This window comes from Orcinus orca, chromosome 6 (genome assembly GCF_937001465.1).
Source record: "Orcinus orca chromosome 6, mOrcOrc1.1, whole genome shotgun sequence".
In the NCBI taxonomy this organism is placed as follows: Eukaryota; Metazoa; Chordata; class Mammalia; order Artiodactyla; family Delphinidae; genus Orcinus; species Orcinus orca.
This window is the reverse complement of record NC_064564.1, coordinates 70514377-70532914: the sequence shown is the minus strand read 5'-3', so window position 1 is coordinate 70532914 and position 18538 is coordinate 70514377. Positions and strand designations below refer to the sequence as shown.

At 39.0% G+C, this 18538-nt stretch overlaps 1 protein-coding gene across 7 annotated transcripts in view; it reads right to left on the bottom strand.

Moving 5' to 3' along the window:
- The window catches only part of PIP5K1B (phosphatidylinositol-4-phosphate 5-kinase type 1 beta), a 327342-nt gene that overhangs the window by 61613 nt on the left and 247191 nt on the right, over window positions 1-18538 (bottom strand). For all 7 annotated transcript variants that reach the window (XM_004276420.3, XM_004276421.3, XM_033440220.2 and 4 more), the window contains one exon: window positions 15272-15416. In XM_004276420.3, coding sequence (XP_004276468.1) covers window positions 15272-15416 — 145 coding nt within the window. The remainder of the gene's footprint in view (window positions 1-15271; window positions 15417-18538) is intronic.

Here is an 18538-nt window from a genome sequence, read left to right as displayed (position 1 = left end):
TACATATAAATAAAGGATAAAACACCTTTTCCCAGACATTAGTGCTTAAATACTCAAAAGTATTCTTCCAGTGTGATGAGAAACAAACAAAAGAAAAGACAGAGAAACTAACACATATTTTCTCCAGTAGCCATCAGGATGAATTTTCATTTTAGCCAAATCCTTTGTCGAGAAAACAAGTCTGGTTGTTTTTAAGGTCTTCTGTGACCTTCCAAACACTAATTTTTAATATGGCTGGCCAGAAAAGTAATGAGCTCCTTTATATCATTATATATTTCATCTTTATTACTTTATCCTTGAAAGCAGGTTATTAAATAATTACATTTTGGATTAATATTATTCTGATTTGACGTTTTATCATTGTCTCCTAATTCCCTCATTACTTACCTAATTCTCCTGTCACCCAGACTATCATGAGCTTAAGCTGGCTGTGTAGACGTGTTTAGTCAGCCAGTGGGGGGGCGGGGAGCTCCGTTAGTTTCTCCACAATTAATGAGTCCTCAGCAGCAGGTTTACATTTGTGGACTTCCAGGGTGAAATCTTTACCCCAAAGCACAAGTCATCTAAGTCACAGGGAGATGAAGCTGGCTACTGGGGAGATAATTCCACACATAACAGAAGGATTTAACACAGGATGCTGGGGATCCACTTCCTGCTAGCCTTGGAAAAAATGAGGTTTGTTACTTTGTGTATATTAGGTGTATCGGAGAATCAAAAATCAAACTCAGGATCCAGGTGTAGACTATATGATGTAAATCTGGTTTCTTTTTTGCCAAAAAAAAGGCCTGGGTTTGAGGAGGGGAAGCTAAACTAACAGGCATATAATGAAGCTGCTATCAGGCTCCAATTTTCTCTGCAGGTGCCCCAGTCACAACTGGAGAAAGATATGACACGGCTCTTAGGTTCGCCTGTAGTCCCAGCATGCCTAAAAAGGTCCTAATTTCTAAAATGAGATATTCTTCTCTTGGGAGGCTGGGTAACAAAGCAGCCTTCTGCTTCAGGATTCTGGGAGTGTTACTCTCCCCCAAACACGTATCATCATTTTCTTGGTGACCTAGTTTCCCGACACGAGACAAAAGTTGACTAAATCCTTCTCTTCACTCTAAGGAGAATGGAAGTGACACCACACCTCTCCACCAGCCAAAAGTGTGTTTGCTCTGAACTGAGTTTTATTCAGTTGATGAGATGGGGTAGGCTGGGGTCTTGGCAATAAAGAGCTTTGTTAGGGCATGGGTGATGGCTATCTTGCCTCCAAATTATATCAGCTGCTCTATCACCTGGATTCCCCAGGCTTACAAATCTCTTTGTGGAATTCTTGAGCTGAAGAACCTTTTTATCTATCCCATGTGCCTGGAATTAGCTAAGACATTTCTATGAATAACCAGCATTTACTCTAGCGCAGTACCAGGGAAAGTGTTATTGGCTGTCAGACAGACTTGTTGGTAAATATCAGAGTCTCTAATTGCACACAGTACTGAAAACAATTACGGCTACCTTACATTCCATTATTACCTTGGCATACTACTAAATTGACTCTATGATTCCTTTTATAAGAGTCTAGACCGATTCTTGCTCTTGCACGCACACACCATCTCTGCGAAGCTTTGATCTTTGTAATTCTTTTCTGCGAAAGACCTTACTTCTATCTAAGTTTTTGCTCTGTGTGCTCTGGTTGTTATTTATATGCTGTCTCAAGTCTCCTTTGCAATGCTGGGCAAACCACATTCCTCAGTCTCCTTGGACAGGTTCTGCCAGTTGAGGACACTGTCAGGAAGTGGGGTGGGCGGAAGAGAGAAGGGTCTCTTCCCTTATTTTTTTCCCTTCCTTCTTTGGACGATGTCTTTGGAGCCGGTTTTGTCCCTGCCACTATCCCAGCTCTTTAGGTGACGTCCTCCTCCATTGTCCCTGCTCCTAAGGGGGCATCTGGTCCCCACGTGGGGCCCTCCTTCATGAGTCTAGGTTCTGGTGACACGGTAGGGCTCCTGCTAGGAGCTGCCTCCTGCAGTTAGTTATTTACCTGCGTTTCTGCAACTCCCTCCTTTCACTCTTCCAGCCTCCCATGCTCTGTAACCAATTCCCTTGCCTGAATTCTTTGAAGTTCCAAATGTGTTTTCTGTTTCCTTGACAGAACTCTGACTAATAAAGTACTCCATGAGGGCTTTCTGCCAAAAACAACTATATCTTGCCCCTAACAGTGGGACTTATGGGGACGCTGCAACGTGTTAGGGTCTGGAATCACTTGATTATTTTAACAAGTGTTTTGAGGCTGCTTACTATGTGCCAAGAGGCATAAGTGCTTCCTAATTATTATTTCATTTAATCTTTCTAACAACGCTCTGGGGCAGTAGCATCATAATCCGTATTTTATAAATGAAGAACGGAGGCACACAAAGGTAAAGTGACTTGCCCAACGTTCGATAGCTAGAAGTGGCAGTTTGAGGACTAATGCCCTAACTGATGATTTATAATAGTGAAAGTGAAAGAGAAAAACCTGGCCGGGGCTGGAGGGGTCAAGGAGGTCTGTCTGCAGGTAGGAGTATTCAGAAGAAGAAGCATAAAAGCACAGAGTCTGGAGGGGTCAGATTCAAAATTCAGCATCAACAGGAGGGTTGCAGAGACCTTCCAAGGGGCTGGCAGGGCCCCCAGCTGGCATCTGGGTATGGCAGGGAGCTGCCGTGGCCACAGCAGAGACTGCAGGCACGTGCTGGCCCTCCCTGGAGGTTATGGTTAGAGAACTGGAATTACTAGCAAGTTCTTGCACCCAACTTTCTTCTCCCTTCATTTTGTAAGTAATGAAGCTTCCTTTTAACCTTACTATGTCAACAGAGGATATGGGATTTCCTAAATCAAGCAACAACATACCTAACAAAAGTCTCTTCTCGATGAAGTTCTGCCATTTACAACAATGTAATGGGTATTACGTAGAGGGTATTATGCCTAGCGAAATAAGTCACAGAAAGACAAATACTGTACGTTATCACTTACATGTGAAATCTAAAAAATAAAACAAACGAATGAATATACAAAAACAGAAACATATTCACAGATACAGAGAACAAACTAGTGATTACCAGTGGGGAGAGGGAAGGGGGGAGGGGCAAGATAGGGGCAGGAGATTAAGAGATACAAACTACCATGTAGAAAATAAGTAAGCAACAAGGTTATATTGTACAGCACAGACAATCTGGCTAATATTTTATAATAACTTTGAATGGAGTATAATCTATAAAAATACTGAATCACTATGTAGTACACCTGAAACTAATATAGAATTACAAATCAACTATATTTCAATTTAAAAATAAGTCTCTTCTCAATGATCATGTAACAATTTGGAGTCAACCTGTAGAGTTGGAAAATAAAAACATAAGGAAACAGTTATTTTAGGTTTCTTATGAATTTAACTTAATATGTCATATTTTTAGTGTTTGAACACTAAGAATCTAACATCTTTGAAATGAAAAACCTTTACTCAAAATCACATGGAAAAAGAAAAGGCAAAACGGGTAAGAAAGAAGAGAACTTGTGTGGATGTTACTGAACTTCCATTAAAAGCATCATCTAAAAGCCATCTTGTCTGAGACGTGATGATATGGACGAGGGCAGCTGTTGAACGGCTGAGGCTCGTGCCTGATATTCTCTGTCAATGCTGTGCATGGAAATCATGGCTGTACTTTTTAGCCATTTGACCTCAGGAAAGTTAGCTAATGTTGCTAAGCAACTCCCATCCGTAAACTGCAGATAACGAAGATAATGACCTTATAGGGTTGCTGTGAGAATTGAGTGACTTGATCTCATGTTAAGGACTTAACACAGACCCTTACTAAGGTCCAATAATTAGCTGTTTTTGTAGTTGTTATTGGATTATTATTGGCGATTTGAAGTATGACTAGTACTATGATAGAGAAGTTCCCATAGCTACCACGTTTTTAGTAAGCAAACTTAGCCCAATGACTTCTAGAATAAACATCATAGGTAGATGTTAACATAAGCACAGCACTTTGCCTACTGGAAATACTATAGTTATTAAGCAGCAAAAAACGGCTCAAACACAGGGCCAGAATTCACGTTAGGAAAAAAATCAACCAGTTGACCATCTGTGCATAACACACACATCAAGGATAAGACCAGAAGTCTTTGGAGACCATGACGAAAGGGGTGGTACAGTGGAAAGAACATGAGGCTTGGACCCCAGAGACCTGTGTGACAGTTTAAATCCTATTAGCAGGCTATGTGACCTTGGACATGTCACATAATGCACGTCTCTGCATTTCTCTTTCCTCATCTTTTAGACACATCTGTAAGATAATGGGTCTCTAATATTCTTTGGGATGGCTCTACTTGTATGTCTTTAACTTTGAGGGGTAAGCGATTTGTGGGGAGGTACTTTTAGCTGGAGGCAATGGTTCCACCCCTCCTAGGTTTGCCATATTTTACAGGCAGGAAGAAAGCGGCACAGAACTTTGCTTGGAACCACTGAGGCAGCCTCTGAGGTCTAGAATGTTGGACCCATCATTTAGGGAGCCTTTGTCAGCTGTCCCTCTATGGGCAAATGACCAGTGGTTTTCCTCTGACCTATCTGCCCTTCTCACAATACACCAAATGTCTTCAGGATGAGTCAACTATTAGAAATAGCCACTAGCAAAACATGAGACTAGACAGAGTGGTGATGTTGGAAAAGGCATCTTTGACGGGGAAAGGACAAATATATTGGAATGCAGTAGGGTTTTCTATCCTTATGCATAATCAAAGCTTCAGCTTTGCTACCAACTGTGCAGGAAATCACAAAAAGAATTAATATTCATGTGTGTAACCAATTTCCACAACATTAAACTAACTTGTTCTTAACTTTGAGATAGAACACATTTGCCTCTGCATTTCTTAGTGCTCAATTTATACCTCCTTTCAAAGGACAGAATTATTATTAGGAAAGAAAAATTTAAGAATAAAAACTTCAGAATATAAATCCCACTATTTGACTGGGAAGCAAGAATCCACAATAGTTTCTTTTTATTCCTGTGAATTGCATGCTCTAACACAGGACTGTTGAGCAGAACTTGAAAATATGTACCCCCAATAAACAGGTCAAATATATACTTTAAAAAATGATACTATTTTTTTCTTTGCTTCCTAGTCAATTTTTGGAGTACGCTTAAAAAAAAAAGAACAAATTGCAATTGGGGTTTTTGAAGTCACAAACAATAATCATTTTAAAAAAGGAAAAATTCTAAGAGACAGCAGCTTCCCATTGCGGTATACAATTTAGGTGTGGAGACATCCAGGCACTAACTGACACTTTTCAAACTTAAGGATTCTGAAAAGACTGACAGAATGACAACCACTAGCTGAAGTATCTACAGTGTATTTAAGTGCAGATATGTTTAGTATAATGCAAAGTGGGAAGACAGACCACTCTGCCTTAACAGAAAAATGATTCATAGATAAAGAAAGAGAAAAACCTAACACATGAATTATAACATCAGTTTTCTTTCCAGGCTATCTGGATTAGGTCTTAAACCTTAGCGGGCCACATGAGACTTAGAATATTGTCTACGTATTACCTCAAGAGATACCACGTAGGACTAGGAGGGCTCTAAAGGAAAAAATGATAGGAACAAAATATGACAACTTCTTTTCAGTTTGCTGGTAAGGTTTTCCTGTTGAATAATTAGGGGTGGGTATGGTGGGGAGGGAAGGAGGGATATGGATTCCCAGGGGTTTGCTTGCCATAACTTCTCTTCAGGGTTCTTTAGCACGTCTGTGCCTTTTTCGCACCTTTTCCTTATGATTTCCATAAGGCAGTCATTAAAATCCAAGGCATGTCTTTGGCTTTTCTTATACATCAAGGCTAAAAGCAGAAATGCCCACAGGAGCAGGCAGGCAAGAGCAGAGGTGAACAAAGCAGAGGTTGCTGACCTGGAGGGTCCATGCTTCTCCCCTCCAGCAGATAAATGCCAGGAAGCAATGGAGCCAAGTGGTGCCGAAGCTAGTGATTTTTCAAAAGGATCTGGGCATTGTAGTGAAACAATATGATTTTAAAATGTTAGTTTCTTTTAAAGCATTCTAGGTTCACTCCAGAGGGCAGACAGCAGAAGCAAAAAGAACTACAATCCTGCAGCTTGTGGAATGAAAACCACATTCACCGAAAGACAGACAAAATGAAAAGGCAGAAGACTACGTACCAGATGAAGGAACAAGATAAAACACCAGAAAAACTACTAAATGAAGTGGAGATAGGCAACCTTCCAGAAAAACAATTCAGAATAATGATAGTGAAGATGATCCAGGAACTCGGAAAAAGAATGAAGGCAAAGATAGAGAAGATGCAAGAAATGTTTAACAAAGACCTAGAAGAATTAAAGAACAAACAAACAGAGATGAACAATACAATAACTGAAGTGAAAAATACACTAGAAGGAATCAATAGCAGAATAACTGAGGCAGAAGAATGGATAAGTGACCTGGAAGACAGATGGTGGAAATCACTGCCTCAGAACAGAAGAAAGAAAAAAGAATGAAAACAAATGAAGACAGCCTAAGTGCCCTCTGGAACAACATTAAATGCACCAACAGTCAAATTATAGGGGTCCAAGAAGGAGAAGAGAGAGAGAAAGGAACTGAGAAAATATAGGAAGAGATTATAGTTGAAAACTTCCCTGACAAGGGAAAGGAAGTAGCCACCCAAGTCCAGGAATTGAAGACAGTCCCAGACAGGATAAACCCAAGGAGAAACACACAAAGACACATAGTAATCAAACTGACAAAAATTAAAGACAAAGAAAAATTATTAAAAGCAACAAGGGAAAAATGACAAATAACATACAAGGGAACTCCCATAAGGTTAACAGCTGATTTCTCAGCAGAAACTCTACAAGCCAGAAGGGAGTGGAATGATATATTTAAAATGATAAAAGGGAAGAACCTACAACCAAGATTACTCTACCTGGCAAGGATCTCATTCAGATTCAACAGAGAAATCAAAAGCCTTAGAGACAAGCAAAAGCTAAGAGAATTCAGCACCACCAAACCAGCTCTACAAGAAATGCTAAAGGAACTTCTCTAAGTGGGAAACACAAAAGAAGAAAAGGACCTACAAAAACAAACCCAAAACAATTAAGAAAATGGTAATAGGAATATACATATCAATAATTACCTTAAATGTAAATGGATTAAATGCTCCAACCAAAAGAAACAGGCTTGCTGAATGGATACAAAAACAAGACTCACATACATGCTGTCTACAAGAGACCCACTTCAGACCTAGGGACACATACAGACTGAAAGTGAGGGGATGGAAAAAGATAGTCCATGCAAATGGAAATCAAAAGACAGCTGGAGTAGCAATACTCATATCAGATAAAATAGACTGTAAAATAAACAATGTTACAAGAGACAAGGAAGGACACTACATAATGATCAAGGGATCAATCCAAGAAGAAGATATAACAATTATAAATATATATGCACACAACATAGGAGCACCTCAATACATAAGGCAACTGCTAACAACTATAAAACAAGAAATCGAGAGTAACACAATAATAGTGGGGGACTTTAACACCTCACTTACACCAATGGACAGATCATCCAAACAGAAAATTAACATGGAAACACAAGCTTTAAATGACACAATAGACTAGATAGATTTAATTGATATTTATAGGACATTCCATCCCCAAACAGCAGATTACACTTTCTTCTCAAGTGTGCATGGAACATTCTCCAGGATAGATCACATCTTGGGTCACAAATCAAGCCTTGGTAAATTTAAGAAAATTGAAATCACATCAAGCATCTTTTCTGACCAAAACACTATGAGATTAGAAATCAATTACAGGGAAAAAAACGTACAAAACACAAACACATGGAGGCTGAACAATAAGTTATTAAATAACCAAGAGATCACTGAAGACATCAAAGAGGAAATTAAAAAATACCTAGAGACAAATGACAATGAAAACACAACGATCCAAAACCTATAGGATGCAGCAAAAGCAGTTCTAAGAGGGAAGTTTATAGCTATACAAGCCTACCTCAAGAAACAAGAAAAATCTCAAATAAACAATCTAACCTTACACCTAAAGGAACTACAATAAGAAGTACAAACAAAACCCAAAGTTAGTAGAAGGAAAGAAATCATAAAGATCAGAGCAGAAATAAATGAAATAGAAACAAAACAATAGCAAAGACCAATAAAAATAAAAGCTGGTTCTTTGAGAAGATAAACAAAATTGATAAACCTTTAGCCAGACTCATCAAGAAAAAGAGGAAGAAGACTCAAATCAATAAAATTAGAAATGAAAAATGACAAGTTACAATGGACAGTGCAGAAATAGAAAGCATCCTAAGAGACTACTACAAGCAACTCTATACCAATAAAATAGACAACCTGGAAGAAATGGACAAATTCTTAGAAAGGTATAACCTTCCAAGACTGAACCAGGAAGAAATAGAAAATATGAACAGACCAATCACAAGTAACGAAACTGAAACTGTGATAAAAAATCTTCCAACACACAAAAGTCCAGGACCAGATGGCTTCACAGGTGAAGTCTATCAAACATTTAGAGAAGAGCTAACACCCATCCTTCTCAAACTCTTCCAAAAACTGCAGAGTAAGGAACACTCCCAACCTCATTCTCAAGGCCACCATCACCCTGACACCAAAACCAGACAAAGATACTACAAAAAAAGAAAATTAGGGCTTCCCTGGTGGCGCAGTGGTTGAGAGTCTGCCTGCCGATACAGGGGACATGGGTTCGTGCCCCAATCCGGGAAGATCCCACATGCCGCAGAGCGGCTGGGCCGTGAGCCATGGCCGTTGAGCCTGTGTGTCTGGAGCCTGTGCTCTGCAATGGGAGAGGCCACAACACTGAGAGGCCCGCGTGCCACAAAAAAAAAAAAAAGAAAATTACATACCAATATCACTGATGAATATACATGCAAAAATCCTCAACAAAATACTAGCAAACAGAATCCAACAATACATGAAAAGGATCATACACCATGATCAAGTGGGACTTATCCCAGGGATGCATGGATTCTCAATATATGCAATCAATCAATGTGATACACCATGTTAACAAATTGAAGAATGAAAACCATATGATCGTCTAAATAGATACAGAAAAAGCTTCTGACAAAATTCAACACTGATTTATGATAAACACTCTCCAGAAAATGGGCATAGAGGGAACCTACCTCAATATACTAAAGGCCATATATGACAAACCCGCAGCTAACATCATTCTCAATGGTGAAAAACTGAAAGCATTTCCTCTTAGATCAGGAACAAGACAAGGATGTCCACTCTCACCACTATTATTCAACATAGTTTTGGAAGTCCTAGCCATGGCAATCAGAGAAGAAAAAGAAATAAAAGGAATACAAATTGGAAAAGAAGAAGTAAAACCGTCACTGTTCACAGATGACATGATACTATGCATAGATAATCCTAAAGATGCCACAAGAAAACTACTAGAGCTAATCAATGAATTTGATAAAGTTGCAAGGTACAAAACTAATGCACAGAAATCTCTTGCATTCCTATACACTAACAATGAAAGATCAGAACGAGAGATTAAGGAAACAATCCCATTCACCATGGCAACAAAAAGAATAAAATACCTATAAATAAACCTACCTAAGGAGACAAAAGACCTGTCTGATGATGAAAGAAATCAAACATGACACAAATAGATGGAGAGATACACCATGTTCTTGGATTGGAAGAATCAATATTGTGAAAATGACTATACCTCCCAAAGCAATCTACAGATTCAACGCAATCCCTATCAAATTACCAGTGGCATTTTTTACAGAAGTAGAACAAAAAATCTTAAAATTTGTATGGAGACACAAAGACCCCGAATAACCAAAGCAATCTTGAGGGAAAAAAATGGAGCTGGAAGAATGAGACTCCCTGACTTCAGATTATACTACAAAGCTACGGTAATCAAGACAATATGGTACTGGCACAAAAACAAATATAGATCAATGGAACAGGATAGAAAGCCCAGCGATAAACCCACACATCTATGGTCAACTAATCTATGACAAAGGAGGCAAGGAAATAAAATGGAGCAACGACAGTCTCTTCGATAAGTGGTGCTGGGAAAACTGGACAGCTACATGTAAAAGAATGAAATCACAACATTCCCTAACACCATACACAAAAATAAACACAATATGGATTAAAGATGTAAATGTAAGACCAGGCACTATAAAACTCTTAGAGGAAAACACAGGAAGAACACTCTTTGACATAAATCACAGCAAGATCTTTTCTACCCACCTCCTAGAGTAATGGAAAAAAACCCAAAAAACATATGGGACTTAATGAAACTTAAAAGATTTTGCACAGCAAAGGAAACCATAAACAAGACAAAAAGACAACCCTCAGAATGGGTGAAAATATTTGCAAATGAATCAATGGACAAAGAATTACTCTCCAAAATATATAAACAGGTCATGCAGCTCAATATTAAAAAAACAAACAACCCAATTAAAAAATGGGCAGAAGATCTAAATAGACATTTATCCAAAGAAGACATACAGATGGCCAAGAGGCACATGAAAAGCTGCTCAACATCACTAATTATTAGAGAAATGCAAATCAAAACTACAATAAGATATTACCTCACACCAGTTAGAATGGACATCATCAGAAAATCTACAAACAACAAATGCTGGAGAGGGTGTGGAAAAAAGGGAACCCTCTTGTACTGTTGGTGGGAATGGAAATTGATACAGCCAGTATGGAGGGTCCTTAAAAAACTAAAAATAGAATTACCATATGACCCAGCAATCCCACTACTGGGCATATTCCCAGAGAAAACCATAGTTCAAAAAGACACATGCACCCCAATGTTCACTGCAGCACTATTTACAATAGCCAGGTCATGGAAGCAACCTAAATGCCCATCGACAGATGAATGGATAAAGAAGAAGTGGTACATATATACAATGGAATATTACTCAGCCATAAAAAGGAACGAAACTGGGTCATTTGTAGAGACGTAGATGGACCTAGAGACTGTCATACAGAGTGAAGTAAGTCAGAAAGAGAAAAACAAATATCGTATATTAATGCATATATGTGGAATCTAGAGAAATGGTACAGATGAACTGGTTTGCAAGGCAGAAATACAGACACAGATGTAGAGAAAAAATGTATGGACACCAAGGGGGGAAAGAGGGCGAGGGGTGGTGGTGGATGAACTGGGAGATTGGGATTCACATATATATACACTAATATGTGTAAACTAGATAACATAATAAATAAGTAAGTAAATAAATAAATAAATAAATTGTATAGCGCTCTAGAAAAAAAAAATTCTAGGTTCACAACATGCTTTTCTTTGGCTTGCATTCCTTTGGAAGAGCACCCACTTGATTTTGACAAAGGCTGCTGGTGGGCCAGCTCAGTGGTGTGTAGCTGGCGTGGTTTTCTGATGTTCAGCCCAGAGCCCACTTCCCAAGCCTTTTTAAAGACTTTGCGAATTCCCTGTATCAAATCCCTTTCTGCTTAAGATAGAGTGGTTTCTTGTTTTTGCAACTGAACCCGGATGGATAGCTAAATATAAGATATCAAATCACAATTTGGAGATACAATGCCACAGAAGATTTATTTCAAACAATTCTCTTCAAAAAAAAAAAGGGGGGGGGCAGAAATATCATAGATAACACTGATGCTTTTCCCATCTAAATATACATGTTAACCACTGTCAGCATAAATAAAAGTACCAAGAGTTATACCATAGCCCTGGAGCATGCAGAGGTAGCTTGCTCCCAAGCTGGCCAGAAGGGATTGGGAGTCAGAAGGAACTCTGATTCAGATCCTGAAGGAACCTTATGAATACCCAAGAGTTGAATACCTCTGGCCAAGAGACTGAATACTTAGTCAAAACCACTGCCACCAAAAACAAACAAAGAAAACCCTTTTATTTTTGTGCTGAAAATTCTAGTAAATAATTTATTACATATCCAACTATCTGCCCTGATAATGAGAACAGTAGCAAATGGTAAGAAACCACCGCAGCTTCACATGAGAATTGTTTTTGACCTTGCAAAGCATTTCCTGCAACTCTCCAGCCATCTTTCGAGCTGCTATTTATATTTGAGAGCAAAACAACCGCCTTCAGCTGTACCATACAGATAGGAAAAACTGTTGCTTGACAAATTTACGTAACAAACTTGAACATTCAAGGTACACATTCGTTTTAGGTATAAGTCACTTTAAATTCTTCTAATTTGAGGAAGCTAACCAAATTACTTTTACAGTTCAGGTGAGTTGAATAATTTACAATGGAGCCTTATTTGTTGGTCCTACAGCAGAGCTATCCAAACAGAAGCCCAGGGAAGATTTGTGATTCACCTCGTCATTTGCTCCTTTTCTCTAGACCTAGATGGGCTGTCTCACCTGCTACCACCTAACCTGTATCTAGCCCAGAGAGAAGGGAACAGCAACAAAAAGAGAATTTCTAGAACCTCCAACTACCAAAACTTAACTTGCCAAAAGACCAAGCTAGAATTTATAAATATGCACACGTTAAAAATGAATCTCCCATATTGAGTCCTCTTTCTGGAAGTGAACCAAGTTGCTAGGGTGGAGGGGGAAATGACTTACAGTATAAAAAACATTTCACCTGCACAAATTTGATCTTGATTCTTGAGAGCTGAATTATGACAAGAACCAGTTCAACATTTAACAGATAATTTTTGACAATGTATACACAGTTATCCCTGACCTGTAATTGAAGCTAGTTACAAAAGTGCATATATAAACATAGAAAAAATAGCTAATCCCACAACGTTGTGACCTCTTTGTAGAGGTACTTTCTATTACGAGAACCAATGTTTGAGAATATTTTGTTAAAAAAATAATAATAACAAATTAACTTTCTATCTAAGAAACTTCAGTACCCCTCCCCAATATTCAAGTTCACTTTAAATGTTTGAGAGTCCCTGTATTAGTTTCCTGTTGCTGCTGTGACAAATTGTCAGAAGCTTAATGTCTTAAAATAAGACCAATTTATTATTTTATAGCTCTGGCAGTTAGGAGTCCTTGAATTCAAGGGGTTGGAAGAACTGTGCTCCTTTGTGGATGCTCTAAGGGAGAATCTGTTTCCTTGCCTGTTTTGGCATTTAGACTCTGCCTGCATTCCTTGACTCATGCCCCGTCCTCCACCTTCAAAGCCAACAGTGTAGCATCTTCAAATCTTTTCTCTCTCTGACCTCTGCTTCTGCCATCACATCTCCTTCTCTGACTCTAATCTTCCTGACTTCCTCTGACAAGGACCCTGTGATTACATTGGGCCTATCTGCATAATTCAGGATACTCCTCCCATCTCCAGACCTTTAACTCAGTCATAATGGCAAAGCCCCTGTTGCGACAGCCTCTTCAATAAGTGGTACTGGGAAAACTGGACAGCTACATGTAAAAGAATGAAATTAGAACACTCCCTAACACCATACACAAAAATAAACTCAGAATGGATTAAAGACCTAAGTGTAATGCCAGACACTATAAAACTATTAGAGGAAAACATAGGCAGAACACACTGTGACATAAATCACAGCAAGATCCTTTTTGACCCACTTCCTAGAGAAATGGAAATAAAAACAAAAATAAACAAATGGGACCTAATGAAACTTAAAAGCTTTTGCACAGCAAAGGAAACCATAAACAAGACAAAAACACAACCCTCAGAATGCGAGAAAATATTTGCCAATGAAGCAACTGAGAAAGGATTAATTTCCAAAATTTATAAGCAACTCATACAGTTCAATAACAAAAAAACAAACAACCCAATCCAAAAATGGGCAGAAGACCTAAATAGACATTTCTTCAAAGAAGATATACAGATTGCCAACAAACACATGAAAGGATGCTCAACATCACTAATCATTAGAGAAATGCAAATCAAAACTACAATGAGGTATCACCTCACACCAGTCAGAATGGCCATCATCAGAAAATCTATAAAGAGTAAATGCTGGAGAGGGTGTGCAGAAAAGGGAACCCTCTTGCACTGTTGGTGGGAATGGAAATTGATAAAACCACTATGGAGAACAGTATGGAGTTGTCTTAAAAAGCTAAAAACAGAACTACCATATGACCCAGCAATCCCACTACTGGGCATATACCCTGAGAAAACCATAATTCAAAAAGAGTCATGTATCACAATGTTCATTGCAGCTCTATTTACAATAGCCAGGACATGGAAACAACCTAAGTGTCCATCGACAGATGAATGGATAAAGAAGATGTGGCACATATATACAATGGCATATTACTCAGCCACAAAAAGAAACGCAACTGAGTTATTTGTAGTGAGGTGGATGGACCTAGATTCTGTCATACAGAGTGAAGTAAGTCAGAAAGAGAAAAACAAATACCGTATGCTAACACATATATATGGAATCTAAAAAAAAAAAAAATATGGTTCTGAAGAACCCAGGGGCAGGACAGGAATAAAGACGCAGATGTAGAGAATGGACTTGAGGACACGGGGAGGGGGAAGGGTAAGCTGGGACGAAGTGAGAGAGTGGCATGGACATATATACACTACCAAAAGTAAAATAGATAGCTAGTGGGAAGCAGCCGCATAGCACAGGGAGATCAGCTTGGTGCTTTGTGACCACCTAGAGGGATGGGATAGGGAGGGTGGGAGGGAGGGAGGCACGAGAGGGAGGGGATATGGGGATATATGTATATGTACAGCTGATTCACTTTGATATGCAGCAGAAACTAACACAACATTGCAAAGCAATTATACTCCAATAAAGATGTTAAAAAAATTTTTTAAAAAAGCCCCTTTTGCTCTATAAGGTAACAGCGTCACAGATACCAGGGATTAGGCTGTGCACAATCTGTGGGGGCTGTTATTCTATCTGTCAGTAGTTACTAAGGTCACTCATACGGAAAGAAAATATTCAGATACTTTGTAGCTATTTGTGTAAACATTAACCAGGAGTGCTTGCTTAAAAAATCCACTCATACGATTATTAAAATAAAAATGATGAAAGATTCATCTTCTTCCACAAAGTACACAGTTTCTACAGGACATAATGATTAACCGTACAGAAAAATCAGGAGGGTTTTCCCTCCTGTCACAGTAAATATCCAGCATTTTCTCTTTCTCTTACAGGGCAGGTGACGGTCCCATCCTGGTTGTTAGGGATGACTTGCTCTCATTCAGAGATACTGGCTAGCTGTGATGTTAGTGTGGTAAGAGCCGACTGGTAGTTTGATTGCACTAAGTATTACCTGCTTGAATAAAGCGTGGTCCTGTCGTGTGGATAATGTTCATTGACGTACAAGGAAGAAGATGAAATTGTGGTCGCCAAGGAAGCAGCTTCAAACAGTGATGGAGTGCTAGGCACCAGGTCTGGCCTGTGTCGGGATCCCAATGCTGGGTGACAAAAAGCAAACAAACACTCATGAATCTCGGTAAGAAATGCTGCTTTAGTGTATATAATAATTTAAATGAGTCAAAGGCATTCATTCTACATACCAGGCTGCAAATTAAATTAGGAAATAACTGTGCTCTTCTGAACTACAGCAGAAATGTAAAATAGCTTCTCGCAAACAGGTAAAACAGAAAGGAAACTGCATTAATTTACAAAATGGCTTATGGAAATGCCATTATGAATGTTCTTTTAAAAACCTAATAAAGTGATTTACTGTTTCTCGAAAGATGACATAAAAAGCTCCTAGGAGCTTAAGGAGATAATTCGACAGAGATTAAAAGGATGATTGGCAAATGTATAAACAGACAGTGAACTTGCTTTCCTCTCCCGAGGCTATGCCCATATCTGTGATTCTCAGTGCAGATCTAAGAACTCAGACTTGTTAACAGCCAAGAAACAAATGCTTCACAGACTAACAGCCAGCTATACCTTAACCCTGTTTGAGCCCACATACATCTTTGAATATTATCCACAGCTCTTCTTGACATTATATTCTAACAGCAAGGCTGCCTTTTTAAAAATGAGAAAACTCTTATTTTTCTTTAAAATGTAGGTACCTATGAAAATACTTAAGCAAGAGCCCTCCCTCATCAGGAAAGTGGAACAGTCAAGGCTGAGCAGTGACTCTGCCTACTCTCTCTATGTGGATTTTTGTTTTTGAGAGTTGAATCTGGATCTTTTTTTTTTTTTCCGGATCATTTTTAATCATCTTATCATAAACTTTGGACAAATTCACATTCATTATTGGTCAGCTTGTCAGAGATAGTATTTTGTTTAAAGGTCCAGCCACACAGAACAGAGCTCCTTTAAAAAGAGACATGCACGTTCCCAGAGACAGAACACTGTGGATGAATCCTGTCTTTAAAGTTCTATAGTTGGGCTCAAGCTGATTTATTTTTCACCAGTGGAGATATTATATAATTTTATGGAACTATAGCTGACCTATAACAATGTATTAGTTTTACGGTATACAACTTAGTGATTAGACTTATGTATATATTGTGAACTGATCATCACAGTAAGTTGAATTAACGTCCTATCACCACAGTTACAGCATATTTCTCTGGTGATGAGCATTTTTAAGATCTCCTCTCTTAGCAACTTTCAAATATGCCATACAGTATTATTAGCTCGTGTCACCACGCTGTACTGTGGATTCTTTTTAATCACTTCCCCAAACTAAACTAAAACAGATGATAATAAATACAATATAACCTTATGGTGTTTCTTGTATTCCTTTATAGGCACAATAGGCTCAAAATTATGTACTGTCAGGAAGTGAACGAATGGAAATTGATCCTAATAGGCACTATCATGTGAGTGTGAGGTTTGGATTTTGGACTTGGAGGGATATAGATGGAGAGGTGGGGCGAGGCATGGAGGGAGAAGGGGGCAAGCACAGAAGGCCTGGACTCTGGACGAGGAATCCAGACACACATTAAAATGTATGAGATGCTGCAGCTCTGCATCCGATTCAGATCAAAATAAAGAACTGCCATGATGAATAACAGATGATAATCATATGAAAACACAAGTGACAACACGCTCAACATGCAAAAATCAGAAAGGCTTCAATACGACAGTTGGCTAGCAATCTTCAATATACTTGATCCCCCCCCCAAAAATATATATACTTGATCCCACCTTCTCATTAAATACAGAGAAAAATACGAAAACTCTCAGTAACATAGAAAACTGAATCTGAAAAATAACCTCACATCAGATTCCAATCAATCACTACTAAATACAAGGCAGATAGAGCTAGACTGATGCAGACTCAGGTCTTGGGCATTCTCAGCCTGATTTCATAAACCAGAGGCTCGCTGAGTGACAGAATACAGAAAAACACTACCTGTCCAGTGACTCGGGCCCAGGTCAGACAGCACCCAGACACTGGGTAGCTGACCCTTAGGAGCAGTTCTTTGAAGTAGAGAACTGTTCCCTTATGTGCCCATACTCTTCAGTTTTTTAAAATAACTAGTGTGGTGGGCAGAATCCTAGGATGACTCTCAATGACCTGCACCCTTGTATAATCTCCCTTTGAGTGTGGGTGGAAGCTGTGAGAAGGATGAGGTATTACTCCTGTGATTATTTTATCTTACGTGGCAAAAGGAATCTTGCAGATGTAATTAAGGCTACTAATCAGTTAACTGTGAGTTAGTCAAAGGGAAGATTATTCAGGTGAGCCTGGCCTAGTCATGTGAGCCCTTTAAATTTGTGTCTAGAGGTCAGAGATGGTAATGGCAGAGATTCCAAGTGTAAGGGGGACTGACCTGCAAGAAATTCCCCATCTGAAGATGGAGGGGGGCTGCATGGAAAGGAATGAGGATGCTCTCTAGGGGCTGAGCCTGGCCCACAGCTGTTAGACAGCAACGACATGGGACTTCAGCTCTACAACTGCAAGGAAGTGAATTCTGCCAGCATCAGGATGAGCTTGGAGGAGGATTCTTCTCCAGAAACTCCAGATGAGAACTCAGCCAGCTGACACCTTGATCCCAGTTTTTGAGACCCTGAAAAGCTGTGTCAGAGAACGCAGGTAAGCCTTGCTAGTCTTCTGACTTATAGAACTGTGAGCTAATAAATGGAGGTTATAATAAGCTGCTAACTAACTTTCTGGTAATTTGTCACATGGCAAAAGGAAACTAATACAACCCAGACATACTGAGAATGATAGAAAACAAATGATTAAAAACTGGAGGGAAATTTGGTAATAACTTGGTGCATTACGAAAGGGGAAGTCCCCAAGTATAGAGCATTATAGAAAGGCCGAACCTTGCAGCAAACTTTGTAGATGCAGAGAATTGTCAAGATAAACTCATTTAAAAATAGTACGTCAACAGTTTCAAAGAATGTGTTCAATAGGTTTTTCTTCAACCTTCAAAGACTTTTTCTGGTGAAGTACCTTTAGATCTAAAGCAATGAGTCCAATAGTTCAGTTGAAAAAAGCATAATTTGTGCACTGCTTCTTATGTTTCCAGACTTTCTAGATGCTGTGTAGTGTATTTATTATACTTAACCCTAAGATTAACAACTGGTCTCATGGCTTAAACTTTAGAAGCAATAT